Raw genomic sequence first — 18,301 nt, forward strand, 5'->3', positions numbered from 1 at the left:
GGTGAACAACCAGACGGTTATTGCAATAGTCCAGGCAGGAGGTGATGAGGGCCTGCACTAAGGTGGTAGCTGTGCCGGTAGAGAATGGGATGTAGGAAAGATGTGAAGGTAGAAACGCTAAGACTTGCAATAAGTTGGCTATTTGAAAGTGAGAGTCAGGTGTCAAACACTGAGATTTTGGGCCTGGGAGAGTGGTGTGCCATTGATGGCAACAGGTAAGTTGGGAAAAGGGGAGGGTTTGAAGGGGAAGATAAGTTCTGTTTTTGGACATAATAAGTTTGAAATGACAATGAGATATGCAGTTTGAGATAACCTGAAGGCAGCCAGTAATGTAGAACTGGACCCCAGGAGAAAGACTAGGGCTGTAAATTGAGATATGTGAATCAACTGCATACAGATGATAACTGAACCCAAGGAAGTCGATGAGACCGTGAAGTGTGATTGCAGAAGGAGAAGATGGCCCAGGACGGAGCCTTGGAAGACACCTATGATTAGTGAGCATGAGATAGATGAAAACCCAGTAGATTAGGAAAGAATGGTCACAGTTTAGGAGAACCAGGAAAAGGCAATGTTGTAAAAACCTAAAGAGTAGAAAGTATTCATGAGAAAATGACCAATAGTGTTAAACGTTACGGATAGGCAAAGATTGAAGAATTAGGACTGGAAAATAGTCATTAGACTTAGCAATTAAGTAACTTTGGCAAGCTGTTTCAGCTAAATAATGAGGATGGAAGCCAGATTGCAGAGGGCTTTGAATAAGGTGAGAGAAGTGCTCCAACCCAGTGTAGACAGCTTTCTTATTAAGTTTAGCTAAGAAGGGAAAGTGAAATATGAAATGGTGGGTAGCTAGGAGGCATGGCTGGATCAAGTGAGGGTTTTTTTTTAAGGATGGGAAAGGCATAGGCTTGTTTTTAGGCGCACGGGAAGGAGCCAGTTATAAAAAAAAACACTGAAAATTAGAAAAATAGAGACCTTACAGATTATCTGAATTAGTGTGGCAAAATCTTTAGAGTCCGAGTGTCTGGATTGAAATTTTGACAAATCATTTCATCTCTCTGGGGCTGTTTTCTAGAGGAGAGGGTTGGATTAGATGATAGTTAAGGTCCTTTTACTTCAAGAAATTATTTTTAAAATTTTATTTTTCCCAAACAATCTGCTTCTCTCCCTCGCACATTCTCCCTTCCTGTCCTTCCCAAATTGGAAAAGGAAGAAAAACAGTACTCCTGTTAGAAACATGTAACAATCAAAACAAATTCCCAAATCACCCATGTCCAAAAAAACCTCCATGTTTCTTTCTCTGTGTCCATTGCCAAATATCTTCCTGAAGAGGTTTGGGGTGCTGGGACCCCAAGAATGGTAAAGCAGGGTCGCCTGGAACAAATTCACACACGCAAGCCATCTTTCAGTTGAGACAGTTTATTGCAATGCCAACAGGTGTGGGTGAAGTTATTTTGGGGGAACTTGCACCCTAATGGGGGTGAATCTAAAGCTTATATAGAAAAGGGACATGGGAAAGGAAGGCCAGGGATGCTAATCAGGTAATCTAAGGGTCCAGGAGCTATGGATGGGACCAGACGCTGAGACAGGTGTCAGAGGCATGGACCTTGGGGATCTGAGGGGAGGAAAAGTCCTTGGGCCAGTCAGGGACAAAAATCCTTGGGCCAGGCATCCCTGTGTCTGCTCCGATAATGGAATGCCTTCCACAACAAGAGAAAGTTTTCTCACAGGACAGAGGCCTATTAAGAAATAGAAGGCTTACGAAGATATGATCTTTGGGCTTTTTGGGGTCCAGGTCCCACCACTCCATCATTCCCACATTCAAATCTGGCAGTTATCACCTTCGATCCTGGGTAAGTCACCCAACCTGAGTGCCCCAGGCAACTAAGCATTTAAATTACAAAATAGAGGCCAAACTCCATCGGGTTGGTGGAGGAAGTCTCCAATAATGATGAAATTCCGGGCCCAGATGCACCCCACAGAAAAGCCACAAGGCCTTGTTCAAGGTGCAGGGGATACAAAGAGGAAAACCAAAAACCAAAAAACCAAAAAACAAAGCAGCTGTAAACCATATTGTTCACATGGCTCTTGCTCATCCCTAACACATTCCCCAATGTTAGGGCTCCCTCCCTCCAAAATTACTTTGCACAATTTTCTTTTTATTTTATTGTGGCATATATTGGTTGCATCCACCCCAAGTTCCTTAAGGGAAAGGAATATTTTTTTTTCAATCTCCGTCACCCATCATAAGACCTTTGAAAACGTTTATTAAATTAAGTCATCACACCGAGTCAACAAGCATGTATTAAGTGCCTACTACATGCCAAGAAGGGGCAGCTAGGTGCCATAGGGCAGAGACCCAGGACTGCAGTCAGAAAGACCTGAGTTCAAACCGGTCTCAGACACTTACTGTGCGACCCTGGGCAAATCACTTAACCCTGTTTGCCTCAGTTTCCCCATCTGAAAAATGTGCAATAGCAGTATCTCTGCAAGAAAACCCCAAATGGGGTCACGAAGAATGAGCTTCGACCTAACAAATATGCCACGTAAACTGCACCAGACACTGGGTATACAAAGGTAAAAAAGAAAAAAAAGTAATCTCCTTGAGACGAGGAACTTAATAAGCTCATTTCCAATAAAAATCCACGCCAGTGCCTCAGTCTGTGGCGGCTCTCACTAAGTAACTGGAGTTAATTAATTCACCTGTGACCAACCATTCCATCCACTTCCTGGATTAATTTAATCATTTAATTTCCTTATCGCAACGCTTCCCAGTGCGCGCATGCCCAGACCTTCCCTCCCGCCTTAAGCTGACAGATTCTTTGACGGTTCCAGTACTCAAACAGGTCACGCTCCCTGGCTCAGAACGAGTCTCCGAAACTGCAAACATGCAGACCTTCCCTAAAGCCTCTCCGCGGGATAACGTAACCGCGGCCCGCTTGCCTCGGCATTTTATACGGAAAGGGACGCCACGTAATGGCGTCACGGACGGCGTGCAGCGACGTGCCGACGCCGGCAGCGTGCGGCGGCCTGCGGCGGCGACATGCTTCTGGAGCGGGGCTGGGGGCGCCCGTTTTGAAGCTGCCCTGGGCAGGCTTCCTGTTAGCTTCCGCTCTCGTCGGAGCCTCCTCGTCCTCCCTCGCCGGGCCCTTGGGGAAGCCGAGCAGCCAATGCGCTCAGCCCCGCGCCCGGCTCCGTTGCCCCGCAGCTGCCCCCGAGGTGGTCGGACGCTGCTGCCTCCTCGGGAGGCCCCGGGGCCGCCTGTGCCCTCGTCCGCTCGGCCTGCGGGGCCGCCCCGCCCTCCTCCTTCGTTTGACCTCGTGTTCCCCCCCCCACACTCGAAATCACCCCCCACTCCAAGGTCGCCATCCTGGCGGTGCTTGTAAGGAGTCGAGGAAGGGGCAGGGGCCGTGGCCTTGAACAGCCTTTAGTTTAGACAGGCCGGCCTCCGTTCTGGGAACCGGAAAAAGTGGGTGCGGGTGGTGGAGGAGGAGGAGGAAGGGGGACCAGAGGGAAGGAAAGAAAAAAACAACAATAAGAGCAAGTAAAAGACAAACAAAAATGCCAACTGGTAAGGTTCTGCAGCCAGTGCTAAAGATGAAAGTGGACGAGTTGTTCCTGTGCTGGTTGAGTGAGACCAACACGCAAGTGATGCTCAAGGACTGCTTGAGAAGAATCAAGAATACTGAGAGGATAGAAATTGGTAGTGGAAGCGTCGGGGAGAGTGAGGCTTTCCTGACCACTAAAATCGCAAACTCCAAGCAAAACATATTAGATAATCTGATGGCTCCCCTGGTGACACCTTCTAGTCCTTCTTGTGCGTCCACCGCACTGCCCCTGGGCACCTCAACTAGTTCCAGAAGTGGGCCACATGTTCGAGGGACTCGTAGATCTACAGGGACGAGAGTAGTAAGTTTTTCTTCTTAAAACCTTTCCTAAATGACAAAATGCAGAGGGTCATTCGTTTATTTGGTTTGCAGATATGATGTATGACTTTGAATCCGTGATTTCCATTGGTTGAGGTTGCAGGAGTTAAGTCTGACGTAAGCAAGAAAAATGGAATTGAAATTTGTTTTCAAGCAAGATGCTAAATTTCTAAGGGGCGACTTGAGTGGATTTTGTTACTGATAATAGTCATAGCCTGATTACTCTTAATTGGGAGTTTTAGTATATGTGGAGTTGCTCTTCATCATTCATCTCTCAGGTTAGGTCTTAATTGTTTTCATGAGAATAAAATATTGTGTATAGAGTTCGCCTAAAGGAAGTAGAGATTTTCCTTACCTTGACAGAATGTTGAATATACAGTAATAATACATTTTCTCTAGTGTTTTGTTAATTTTATACTCTATTATTTTGTAAATATTATGGTCTCTGCTGTTTTGTAATATGTATGGAAATAAATTTGTCATTTTCGAGTTATCTAAACAATGCTCTACTATTGTTTTTTGAATGTTTTCTTTAAATGTCAAAGGAAATGTTTGATTTAATAAGAAAGCACTGTTTCTACTAGTATTTCTAAAGCGGCAAAATTAAGTTACAGCCTACGATTGGGCATATGTTTCATTATCATAGTTTTATAATGTGGCATTGAATTACCATAAGTGGTGGAAAGTCTCCTCAGCAGAAATATGCCTCACAACAAAGAAATGGATAGTTTTACCCATTCTTCAAAGAAGTTGTTTGTCAGCCATTGATTACCATTAAATTCAGCAGATTTTCATGTAGGCATCCAGTCCAACCAGCATCCAACTACACACAGGATTGGGGAGGGGAGAACACAAAGACAAAAAGAAACTGGAAAAAATAATTTTGAAGGAATATCAGGAAAAAAAAGTGGAATCATGGAATTTGAGAGATGGAAGGTTTCTTCTATCTCTAATCCAACCATCTTATTTTACTGATAAGAAAACCAAGCTCCAGAGAGGCAGTTACCTGCCTGAGAAAACTCATCTGGGGTGAGATATAGTTTCTTTAGTAGTGGCGGATTTTCTCCTGTTAATAGAATGTGTTTCACCATTTGAATTCTAATCTTCACGTGTTTCCACTTACCTCAGTGGTATCAAGAATTTTGAAAACGGGGCAGCTGGGTGACTCAGTGGATAGAGCACTGGCCCTGAAGTCAGGAGGACCTGAGTTCAAATTCGGCCTCAGCCCAAACATTTGACACTTACTAGCTGTATGACCCTGGGCAAGTCACTTAACCCCAACTGCCTGGGAAAAAAAAATTTTTTTGAAAACAAAATTTATTTTAATCTTTAATTTAAAAAATGAATATGCTTTATAGCACAAGGGAAAGCCGTATCACACAGTGATAGTATGTCTTAAAGTGGCTGGAAATCATTGTCCTCTACTAATTATAATTCATGTTTGTATGATACTTCAAGGTTTGGGGCAGCTAGGTGTCACAGTGGATAGAGCACTGGTCCTGAAGTCAGGAGGACCTGAGTTCAAATCCAACCTCAGACCACACTTGACACTTACTAGCTAAGTGACCCTGGGCAAGTCACTTAACCCCAACTGCCTAAAAGTTAAAAAAAAATACCTCAAGGTTTGCAAAGCACTTTCTTCCCAATTGCTCAGTTTAATAGATAGTGCAAATATTCCTATTTTACAGATGGAAACACTGAGAATTTAAATGACTTGCACAAAGTTACACAATAAGTGGCAGAGCCAGGGCTCAGATGTAAGTGTTGTGAGTTAAAGTCCAGTGTTGTTTGCACTACACAATTCTGCCTTTGAAAGAAGTGGTGTTTTAAATTCATCTGACAATGGTTTGCAGGATGGAAGAAAGAGAAAAAGAACATTTAAAGATGAATTTATTTCAGATGGAAGATAACTAATGACTAAACTAGTAGCTACTATGGGAGAAAAAAAGGTAAGAAAGGTAGAGAGAAAAGTCAATAGTAACTGATTTGGTATGGTATGTTGGGGTAAAATCAAAGAATGTTTCTTGAATTTTGAGTCTGGGTAACTGGGGAAATGATGGTGACATTAATATAAATAGTGGTTAATTAATTTTGGGGGAGAAGAAATCAGAAAATCATACATCTAGAAAGAAGGAACCTCAGAGACCATCTAGCTAAGTCCCACATTTTACAAATTAGGAAACTGAGACCCAGGAAGGTTGTGACCTACCTGTCGGGGGTTCGTAAGTTTTAAACAGCTCCAGAATAACTTTAACTTCAAGAATATTGTAATAAGAAATTATCGTCAATAAACAATGTATTTTGTAAACTCTTTTCAAACAAAGTACTAGAAAGTACATGAAAATAAACTTTAAGAAGAGTTTGTAGTCTTAGAGTTGGAGGTAGGTTGGAAAATACAAAAGAAGAGAGGTGTTTCAGATAAACTCTAATGTAGTAAACATCTCTCCCACTCCCATGTATGTTCTTTGGTAAATGGGAAATACAGCCAGTGTGAATAATGAATTCCCTGAAGAGGTTGCATGGTCAAAATTATAATTACGTGAAATGTGGTGATTCATTCCATCCCCATGGAAATATGCAGTACAAATTCAAATAATACAACACTAAAAGAGAATTCATAATTAATACCAATTAGGACATAGCTGTATTTATACACAAACATAAGATTTTATGTAAATAAGATAGCCATATGGCAAAGTCAGTTTTATCTCAGCTTATTTTCCTTCTTCCATATAGTGCACTTCCATTCCAAGCAGCCTTTCCCCATGTAATAACATGGAGAAAGCCAGTATGCTGAAAAAATACATCACATTCTGTTCCAAAACAAAATACAGATAGCAGAATTTGGTTATCTGTATTCAGTTTTTTTTGCATTCACACAGTAGAGAAAGATTGTAGTTTCATGTAGGGGTTATTGCTATATTCCTTAAGCTTTCCTTCTATAAGATCTCAGTGCTTTTTACTTTTTGTTTTTTAACTTGACCTGTGAAATCAAGTGCTTAATAATTGTTTATTGATCGATGGATTCATCGGTATAGGTGACTCCCAGTGAAGAACTTCAGTGTCTTTCCTGCAACTTTACAGGCTTGTGGTCGGGGTTCTTAACCTTAAGTGTCATAGACTCCTTTGGAAGTCTTGTGAAGCCTGTGGGCACCTTCTCAGAATAATGTTTGTTGCCTATGTTTATAATTTTTAAAAGTGCTAAATTTCAGTTAGAGATTAAGTGGAATAAAAATGCAATTTTTTTCTATCCAAATTCATAGAGCCTGATACCTATCCACAGTTCTAATCCCGGGTTAAAAACTTTAGACTTTGAAATTAACCAGGCTCAAAAAATTCAAGAAGCATTCTTTGATTTTACTCTAACATACCATACCAAATCAGTTACTATTGGTTTTTCTTTTTCCTGAATGACTTCTCTATATTTCTTATCTTTTTTTCCCCTCATTGCAGCTACCAGTTTAGTTATTAATTATTTTGCATCTGAACTAAATAAAACTGTTCCTGGGATAAAAAGATTAAGGTTCAGGCAATTAGTATCTTAACCAGCAGTTCTACCTCCTCTCTCATTTTGGCCTTTGTAAAAGAAACTTCTTGTAGGTTCAGGTGGTAGTGTGGTTCAGTTTGTTGAGTCAAATTTGTTTTTTAAACTTATTGTTTTATAAAAGAAAAACAGCTATGTGTTAGAAACGTTTGTGTCCTTTGCATAAATTACTTTTATTGCTTTATTTTTTCCAATTACATGTAAAAACAACTTTAAACATTCATTTTTTAAAAATTTGAGTTCCAAATCCTCTCCTCCTACCTATTCCTAGAGACAGTAAACAATTTTATATAGGTTATACAGGTGCAGTTATGCAAAACATTTCCATGTTATGTGAAAGAAGACAAAGACCAACACTTCTTCCCCCCAGCTTTACCACATGGTGAAAAATTAATAGGCTTCAATCTGTATTCAGATTCCCATCAGTTTGCTCTCTGGAGATGGATGGCATTTTTCATCATAAGTCCTTTGGAATTGTCTTAGGTCATTATTTTGCTGAGAATAGCTAATCCATTCACAGTTGATCATCATTGTAATATTGCTGTTACTATGTAGAATCTTCTGGTTCTTCTCACTTCACTTTGAATCAGTTCATGTAAATATTTCCAAGTTTTTATGAAATCATCCTGCTTGTCATTTCTTATGGCACAGTAGTATTCCATCATATTCATATACTACAATGTGTTCAGCCATTCCACAGTTGATGGACATCCTCTCAATTTCCACTGTTTTGCCACCACAAAAAGACCTGTTATAAATATTTTTGTACATGTGGATCCTTTTCCCTTTTTTATGATCTCTTTGGGATACACACCTTGAAGTGGTATTGCTGGATCAAAGGGTATGCACAGTTTTATAGCCTTTTGGGCGTGGGTCCAAATTGTTCTCCAGAATGATTGGATCAATTCACAGCTCCACCAATGGTGCCTTAGTGTCCCAATTTTCCCATATCCCCTCCAACATTTATTATTTTACTTTCCTGTCTTGTTAGCCAATGTGATAGGTTTGAGGTGGTATTTCAGAGTGGTTTTAATTTGCATTTCTTTAGTAATGATTTAGAGGATATTTTCTTATAACTATAGATAGCTTTGATTTTTTCATTTAAAAACGGCTTGTTCAATTAGGGAATGACTTGTATTCTTATAAATTTGATTCCATTCTCTATATATTTGAGAAATGAGGCCTTTATCAGGGAAATTTGCTGTAAAAAAATTTTCCCAGTTTTTTGCTTTCCTTCTGCTTCTCGGTTGCATTTAGTTTTGTTTGTGTAAAACCTTTTAAATTTAATATAATAAAAATTATCCATTTTATATCTCATAATACTGTCTTATCTCTTGTTTGGTCATAAATTCTTCTCTTCTTCATAGATCTGACAGGTAAACTATTACTTGCTCTCCTAATTTGTTTAGCACCCTTTATGCCTAAATCTTGTGCCCATTTTGACCTTATATTGATATATGATATGAGATGTTGGTCTCAACCAGGGGTGGGGAATCTGCATCCTCGAGGCCAGGTGTGGCTCTCTGAGTCCTCAAGTGTGGCCCATTGACTGAATGCAAACCTCACAGAACAGTTTGCATTTGGTCAAAGGCCCACAATTGAGGTCCTAGAGGGCCACATGTGGCCTTGAGGCCGCAGGTTCTCTACCCCTAGTCTATACCTAGTTTCTGCCATATGTTTTCTAGTTTTCCCAGCAGTTTTTGTCAAATAGTGAGTTCTTCTCCCAAAAGGTTGGGTCTTTGGGTTTATCAAACACTAGACTGCTTTTGTGTAAGTAATCTAGTCCGCTGATCCACTACTCTATTTCTTAGCCAGTACCAGATTGTATTGATGATGACTGCTTTGTAATATGCTTTGAAATCTGGTACTCCGAGGCCACCTTCTTTCATGTTACTTTTTTTTTTATTAATTCCTTTGATATTCTTGACCTTTTGTTTTTCCAAATGAACTTTGTTATTATTTTTTCTAGCTCTATAAAATAATTTTTTGGTAGTTTGATTGGTGTGACACTCAATAAGTAAATTAATTTAGGTAGAATTGTCATTTTTATTATATCGGCTCAGCCTAGCCATGAGCAATTGATATTTTTCTAGTTGTTTAGCTCTGACTTTGTATTAATAGTGTTTTGTAATTAGGTTCATATAGTTGCAGGGTTTGTCTTAGCAGGTAGACTCCCAAGTATTTTATATTGCCTACAGTTGCTTTAAATGGATTCTCTTTCTCTTGCTGCTGGGCTTTGGTGGTGATGTACATAAATGCTGATGATTTATGTAGGTTTATTTTATATCTTGAAACTTTGGTAAAATTGTTAATTATTTCAAGTAGTTTTTTAATTGATTTTCTAGGATTCTCTAAGTATACCGTCATATCATCTACAAAGAGTGATAGTTTTATTTTCTTGTTACCTATTTTAATTGCTTCAGTTTCTTTTTTCTTTTATTAGTATAGCTAACATTTCTAGTAAAATATTGAATAATATTGTTGATAATGGGCATCCTTGCTTCACCCCTGATCTTATGGGAAAGGCTTTTAGCTTAACCCCATTACATAATGTTTACTAATGGTTTTAGATAGATGCTACTTATCATTTTAAGGGAAGCTCCATTTATTCTTATGCTCTCTAAAGTTTTTATTAGGAATGAATGTTGTCTTTTGTGAAAAGCTTTTTCTTCATCTTTTGAGATAATCATATTATTTCCGTTGGTTTTGTTATTGATATGGTTGATTACACTGATAGTTTTCTTAATGTTGAGCCAGCCCTGCATTCCTGGTATATATCGTGCCTGGTCATAGTGTATGATCCTTGTGATATATTGTTGTAATGTCCTTGTTCGTATTTTATTTAAAAGTTTTCCATCAATGTGCATTAGGGAAATTGGTCTATAGTTTTCTTTCTCTGTTTTCGCTTTTCCTGGTTTAGGTATCAGCAGCATATTTTATCATAAAAGGAATTTGGTAAGACTCTTTCATTGCCTGTTTTTCCAATAGTTTATGTAGTATTGGGATTAATTGTTCTTTAAATGTTTGGTAGAGTACTTGTGAATCCATCTGCCCCTGGGGTTTTTTCTTAAGAAGGTCACTGATGGCTTATTCAAGTTCTTTTTCTAAGATGGGGTTATTTAAATATTCTATTTCCTCTTCTATTAATCTGGGCAATTTATATTTTTGAAAATATTCATCCACTTTGCTTAGACTGTCCGATTTATTAGCATATAATTGTCTTCCTTTTTTTAAAATCAAATTAACCAATGGTTTATTTTGTTGGTTTTTTTTTTTCCATAAAACTAACTTCTAGTTTTATTTATTAGTTCAACAGCTTTCTGACTTTCAATTTTATTAATCTCTCCTTTGATTTTCAGAATTTCCAATTTGGTCTTTAATTGGGGATTTTTAATTTGGTTTTTTAGTTGCATGCCCTGGTCATTTATCTGTTTTTCTATTTTATTGATGTAACCATTTAGAGATATAAATTTTCCCTTAAGTACTGCTTTGATTGCATCTCATGAATTTTGATATATTGTCTCATTATTGTCGTTCTCTTTAGTAAAAATATTGAATATTTCTATGATTTTTTCTTTGACCCAATAATTCTTTGGGATTAGATTAGTTTCCAATTAGTTCTTAATCTGTCTTTCCATGGTCTTGTATTGAATGTAATTTTTATTGCATTGTGCCTAAAAAGGACACATTTAATATTTCTGCCTTTTTTCATTTGGTGGTGAGGCTTATGTGCCCTAATACATGGTCAGTTTTTGTGTAGGTGCTGAGAAAAATGTATAGTCCTTTCTATCCCCATTCAATTCAAGAGGTCTATCATGTCTGACTTTTCTAAAATTCTATTCATCTCCTTCTTTCTTGTTTATTTCTTGGTTAAATTTATCTAGTTCTGAGAGGGGAAAGTTGGGAACTCTCACTAGCACAGTTTTACTATCAATTTTCTTCTGTACTCTGTAACTCGTTTAACTTCTCCTTTACAAATTTGGATTCTCTATCATTTGGTGCATATGTGTTTAGTATTGATGTTACTTCTGTGGTAACTTTTAGCAAGATGTGGTTTCCTTCCTTATCTCTTTTAATTAGATCTATTTTTGCTTTTGCTTTGAATGAGATCATAATTGCTACCTCTGCTTTTTTTACTTCAGCTGAAGTATAATAGATTCTGCTTCATCTCATTGTTTGTCCTTCATTCAACTTCATTCAACTCACACCTGTGCCCTCTGTCTATGTATATAATTTCTGTCCTAATGATGATAAAGTTCTTAAGAGTTACAAGTATCTTCCTTTGTAGGGATCTAACCTTAACCTTATTGAATTAACCTGATCTTAACCTTATTGAATCCCTTATGTTTTCTCTTTCTTTTTTACCTTTTTTATGCTTCTCTTGAGTCTTGTATTTGAAAATTGGATTTCCTGTTCAGTTCTGGTATTTTCATCAGAAATGATTCAAAGTCTTCTATTAAATTAAACTCACTTTTTCTGGGTAGGTGATTCTTGGTTGTAATCCTAGCTCCTTTCCCTTCCAGAATGTCATATGCCAAGCCCTCCCATCCATATTAATGTAGAAGCTGCTAAACCCTGTGTAATCCTGACTATGGCTTTATGATATTTGTATTGTTTCTTTCTTATTGCTTGCAGTATTTTCTCCTTGACCTGGGAGCTCTGGAATTTGGCTATCATATTCCTGGGAGTTTTCATTTTGGGATTTTCTTTCAGGAGGGGATCAATGGATTCTTTCAGTTTCTATTTTATCCTCTTGTTCTAGATTATCTATTTGTTATCTATATCATTAGGGCAGTTTTCATTGATCATTTCTTGAAATATGATGTCCAGGCTATTTTCCTTTTTGGTCTTGGCTTTCAGGTAGTCCAATAATTCTTTAAATTATCTCTCATGCATCTATTTTCCAGGTGATTTCTTTTTCTAATGAGAAATTTCACATTTTGTATTTTTTCATTCTTTTAATTTTTGATTGTTTCTTGATGTTTTGTAGTCATTAGTTTCTACTGCCCAAGAATAAATTTTAAGGAGTTATTTTCTTCAGTGAGCTTTTTTTTATCTTCTTTTCCATTTGGCCAGTTCTACTTTTTAAGGAGTCATTTTCTTTAGTACATTTTTGTACCTCCTTTTCCTTTTAGCCAGTTCTGTTTTTTAAGGAGTTGTTTTCTTCAGTGAATTTTTGCACTTTTTTTTTGTGCTTCCTTTACCAAGCTGTTGGCTCTTTTTTCATTTTTCTGTTGCATCACTATTATTTGTTTTCTTAATTTTCCTTCTATCTCTCTTCTTTGATGTTTAAAATCCTTTTTGAACTCTTCTAGGAGTTCTTTTTGGGCCTGAGACCAATTCACACTTTTCTTTAAGGCTTCACATGTAGATGTTTTTAGCATTGTTGTCCTCTTCCATGTTTGTGTTTTGAACCTCCCTGTTGCTGTAGTAGCCTTGTTCATGTTGGTTTGTTTGTTTTTTTGTTTGTTTGTTCTTTGCTCATTTTCCAGCCTGTGTTGTGATTTTTTAAATTGGGCCTTGCTTTTTGGGTACATGGGCATCATTTTAAGCTTCTTATGTCAGGGGCAGCAGATATTCAGGGGGCACAGGGTCTTGCAGGTAGCCTGCTGCATTGGGGGATGTGGAGCCTTTTAAGCTGGCCAGCTGCACTTAGGGTGTGGGGCCGAGCCACTGGCCTTCTGTGCCAGAAGTTCAAGCCCTCACCACTAGCCTGCTGCCCAGGGGCCTGACCTATACTTAGGCTGGGGGCCTCACTGCTGGCTTGCTAGGGCAAGGACTACTGCTGGCTTGCCTGGAAGCTACCTGCCCTGGTCTGCACTCCTTTTTTTAATCTGAGTGAGGCCTTTCCTGCCAATTTTCTAAGTTGTCTTTGGATGGAAAATTGTTTTAGCCTATCCTTTCATTGGTTCTGCTGCTCCAGAATTTGTTTGGAGGTGTTATTTTGTTCTTGCTTGGAGGTGAATTTGGGAGAGTTTGGTCAAGTCCTGCCTTAGTCTGCCAGTTTGGCTCTAACTTCCTCTACATAAATTCTTAAAATAACGTGTTTAGCAAAATTATAGGTCTTTTATAGCTCCTAGGGAGCACCACTTCCTGGCTATTCCAAATGCACGTTTACTAAATCCATCTGCCTTACAAAGAAGGGCAGATGGATTTAATAGACATGTATACTAGTTTGTATACTAATTTGTATACTAGTATACTAGTTTGTTTACTAATTTATAGCTCAAAACTGCTTTATTTTGAAAGTGTATGTCAAATTTCAGTATACAATGGGAACTTTTTCATAAGTAGAACATTCTATTCAAAATCTTTATTTTGTAGCGATAAATAGATTTGTTATCAAGTTGAGTTAACATGTAAAAAACCCAAAATGAAACCCAAACCATTTCATAGAAGGCCTTTAAAAAGAACTTTTGCTTAATTTTATTGATCACTTGAAAATGTATACTTCCTCACCAAATATAGTAAAGGATTCCAAAGTAATAGGAAAAGTTTCAATTATATGATGCTTGTTAGCCATTAATAAAATTTGCCTTTTTTTAAAAACAGATCTAGAAAAAGTTCTAAATAACAGAAATTGATGCAAAAATATTTAGGCTGCTTTTTGTCCCATTGGAATCCTATCTGATGCTAATTCATGTTTAGATAAATTAATATTTGATATGTAGAAACGGACCACTAATATTTCAGAATTGTTTTTTTCATAGAGACTATACCTAGCTATGATAGTTTCGTGATCAATGTTCTTAATTGCCTGCAGGAAATGTTTGTTGCAGGTCAGTCAGGTACACATTCTTCTGAGGCCCAGAGAGTTAGATTTGGTCCAAACTGGTCTTTCCGTTAACCCTAGAAATGCCAAACCTTGCGAAGCTCAGGCATTAAAAAAGGAGGAGGAAGGTTATGATAGGAAAATATCATTAAATACTAATTAAACTAATGTCAAAATGTACCTAACATTGTCCACCTGAGGGTATTGGAGGAGAGGCAGAATTGAGTTTAAGGGAAGAAGAGAAAAATTGTCAGCTTTAAGATAGGAGGTAATAGGAGAATAGCTGGCAGCTCAGAGCTTGCTGGGCATAATTGCATTAAAGTAGAATGGACTTAAGTTCTTAGAAAAGGGGTTCATAATCTATCTTTTTGTGTCATGGGTCCTTTTATCAATTTGGTGATTGACCCTTTCCTAAGAATAATGTTTTAAATGCATGACATAAAATACACAAAATTATAAAAGGAAACCAATTCCATTGAAATACAGTATCAATATATTTTTTAAAACACGTTTGCCGACCCCCAAGTTAAGAACCTCTGTCTTAGAAAAAGCTTGGGTATGTACCCCTGCTTATAATAGTTTGAGAATATTTGCTGCTGGAAGCAAGGTTTAGCCCTTAGTTTATCCCATGCATAAAAACATGTTACCTTTTGGCAAATAAAGAAACCTTAGAGAGTCATTCCTCATGGTTACCCTAACACAGTTAAATCAGATTTACCTTAAAGATTGCCTTTATAGTTTGGTTTCAGAGCCCCACTTCTCCCATTTCTCTCCCCTCCCCATCAAAATCCTTCAGGGCACAAAAATTAAGCCTGTTTGATAAAAGATTACCAAGGTAGGTTAGTTAACACATAAACAGAAACATTGAAGTTTAATCTTTTGTCATTGTTGAGTTGTTGAAGCAGTCAGTGATTCCAGATTTTCTAGCCTGAGTGACTAAGAGGATAGGCAGAAATATTTCATTTATGGCTGTGTATTCTCAGTGCCTGGTACATCACCTCAAGAAACACTTGTTGATTGATTGAAGTGGAGAAGTTGGAAAGGAGGCTTAGGCATTAGAGACAAGATGATATATTACATCCATTCAGTCTAGTTGAGCTTGAGGTGTCAATGAAATATCCATGTGAACTGCCAGCAAGATACAAGTTTTGATGTCAGAAGATTAGTTGTCATAGAACTAGCATTTTCTTGACTCAGTGTTCCTGAGTTCTCTGTTTTTCTTGGCCCTCCCTGCCCTTACCCTGACCCCTGCTGCTCCCATGCAACCTGATTGGCCACAGCTTCCCTGACTCATCTTCCTGGTCTCAGGAACACCCCAGTCATGTAGTTGGACCTTTGAGACTCAATGGTTGCCTAAGACCACCTAAGTCACTATACTTTGATGATGTATTGGCTATTCCATCTATTTCTAGATGGAAATGAGGAGGGTCTGTGTCCCAAGAAGGAAGTGCCACTGTATTGTTTCTGTAGAACCTTGCTGTGTTTGAACAAAGTAAACCTCCTTTGTTCAATGACTGATGGAGTGCCTCATTTCATCCCAGCGTCAAACTCAATCTAAGAGGGCCCTGAGATTAAAGCACTCTACTACCTAAGTTGTGTCTGGAGCTTTGGATTTGAGAGTCATCTGCATCAAGGAGGTTTTGTTTATTAGTGTGAGGGGAATGGCCTCCACTTACATAAACCTAGACTTTGTAGAAGGGCCTTTGAAGCCAGGTCTTCCTGTTTCCAAGTTCAGTACTCTCTTTATTGATCTATGCTATTTTACAGTTAAAGCCAATGGTTATATCTATAAAAGATTAGAATTGAAGATAGACCAGAGGTGATAGATCGGAAAAATTAGGAGAATTAAGACAGGTCACGATGAAGTTTTTACATACGTTGTCTTAATCCTCATATTAACCCTGTGAGGTAGGGGCTATATAGATATTATTTTTAAAGATGTGGTGGTTGCTACTATTCTATGCTGCCATAAAATTACTTCATAGTCTCACAAAATGCTTTACATATGTTATCTTACCATTCTATGAGGAGTAAAAACCTTTACAAAATATGTATTGCCAGATTTAATACAGTAGCCATACTATTTTCTGGATTCTTAGCCCAACACTAATGGACTTCTGATTTAAAGATTCTACTTCAGTATTTTGCCTATGCGTTGTAAACTTTTCTTGTGGTAAGAATGTAGGTTCTCAACTTCTTTCCCGCTTCTAAAAAATCTTACTTATTCCTCCAGTCTCTTTTTGTGGGGGGGAGGGGTGAATTTAAGGGCAGAGGTGGATGAGACAGCTGCTATTTTAGTTTTGAAAAGGAAGACACAGAAGTTTTGTATGGGAGTATTTTTATTATTTGTAGCTGTACAGAAGGGAAGTTTAGGCATTGAGCTATATAACAATACTTTTTGCATTTTCATTTATGAAAGTGTTTCTGTATAACACAGCAGACTTTGTTAAAGAGATTTGTTTTCAGAATTCATTTTTTAAAAAGTATTACTGTACTTCTTTCTGTAGAGGGCATCCCAAAGCCACCTGTTCTTTTAGCACAAGATAAGTTCCTTTTTTTTTTTAAACAAAGAACAGTTCTTTTAAATTGGTTCTCCCTTCACCAGAGTTAAAAGTTCAGCTAGATCTGCCTTTTTAAAGACAAATTTAATATAGGTTAAGCTAAAGATCTATGAACTTTTTAAAGACAAATTTAATATAGGTTTAGCCAAAGATCTGTGAACTGAATGTGCCAAAGGCCCACTTATGGGCATGCTGTTTCAAAGCTAATTCCTTCTGCAGCTGTAGCAAGATTGCTAAATGAAAGGCCACCACACCATGATGGTAGTTTTCATACGGGTGTTGTGGTTTTTATTACTTACCTACTTGGGGGGAAAAGAATGGTCTTCCTTTAATTTTCATTTTTTCCCCACTAAAATAGCTTTTTCATTATTCTACAGGTACCTAGTAAAGTGAACATACAGTACATTGTCAGTGACACTCTTTCCCTTGTATTATGATATTCTAAAACTAATCCTGTAAGATGATCTTCAGTGTGTATCATTTCTTAGTGTAAATACAGATTGTGTTCTAAAAATTCATTTATAAAGTCAGTTCAGACCTCAGAATACATTTTTCCGTAGAAACATTTTGTCGTATGATGGCTAAGTTCCTACCCGTAATATAGCTGAAATATATTTTCAGTGAAAGAAAATAATTGATTTGGATAAACAAGGCAGAAAATAAAATTACATAAGAGTTTTTGGTTATTTTTTTTCCATAAGTGCTTGTGGGTATATGGATGTTCTCTCATCTCCGGTCAATCACTGGGTCCTATTTGTTTAATCTTTCTTTGTGCCCAACAGCTAACACTCCCCTGTTCCAGAGGACCTCCACTCCCGATAATCTTTGTGCCACTTTGTGGCTTTGACTATCTTCTAATTTACACTAATCCCTTACTGTCTTTGAGTCATACCTGTCTTGACCACACATGTGATACACTCTTTCAGTAACTAGTAAGACTAGTTCATCATAAAGCCGGGGGCTGGTTCTTATCTTCTATAAGGAAATTGGCTAAATCCTCACCATAAGGATATTTTAGGCATGTTTTGTGATGTGATATATGAAGAGAATTGCATTTTTCATTATTTCTTTTCCAGTTTTAATTGGAGTTAAAAGAGATCACTTCTGGGTTTTGTTTTGTTTTTGTTTTTTTGGAGAGATATTGAGTGTCGGGAAGTGTTTCATTTAATTATTTTACAGGTAATGTTCCCTTTGTACACAAACGCAAAGGGTGTGGGAACTAGAAGAGTTGTGTTGCACATTCTCTAGACTGAATAGAAGTATTATATATGACATTGTGTACTACATATGTATAACATTATAACTATGTACCTAGGACTCTTTATACTTTACAAAATGCTCTCCTTACAATAACCCTCTGAGACAGATAGCATATTATTATCCCCATAAGGAAATTGAGTGTCAGAGAATTCTTAAGTGTCTTTCCCATAGTTATATAGTCAGTCCTAGATCTTCTGACATCAAATCCATTCCCCTTTCCTGTATACCGTATTGCCTGTCA

The 18,301-nt window shown here is 37.7% G+C and overlaps 1 protein-coding gene across 3 annotated transcripts in view; it reads left to right on the top strand.

The window, feature by feature from the left end:
* The first annotated feature begins 3,002 nt into the window (after window positions 1-3,002).
* LOC110212739 (serine/threonine-protein phosphatase 2A regulatory subunit B'' subunit beta) overlaps window positions 3,003-18,301 on the top strand; it is a 116,751-nt gene continuing 101,452 nt past the window's right edge. For all 3 annotated transcript variants that reach the window (XM_020992745.2, XM_020992746.2, XM_020992747.2), the window contains exon 1: window positions 3,003-3,906. In XM_020992745.2, coding sequence (XP_020848404.1) covers window positions 3,559-3,906 — 348 coding nt within the window. In that variant the 5' untranslated portion in view covers window positions 3,003-3,558. The remainder of the gene's footprint in view (window positions 3,907-18,301) is intronic.

This window comes from Phascolarctos cinereus, unplaced genomic scaffold, assembly GCF_003287225.1.
Source record: "Phascolarctos cinereus isolate Bilbo 61053 unplaced genomic scaffold, phaCin_HiC Scaffold_726;HRSCAF=1367, whole genome shotgun sequence".
Classification (NCBI taxonomy): domain Eukaryota; kingdom Metazoa; phylum Chordata; class Mammalia; order Diprotodontia; family Phascolarctidae; genus Phascolarctos; species Phascolarctos cinereus.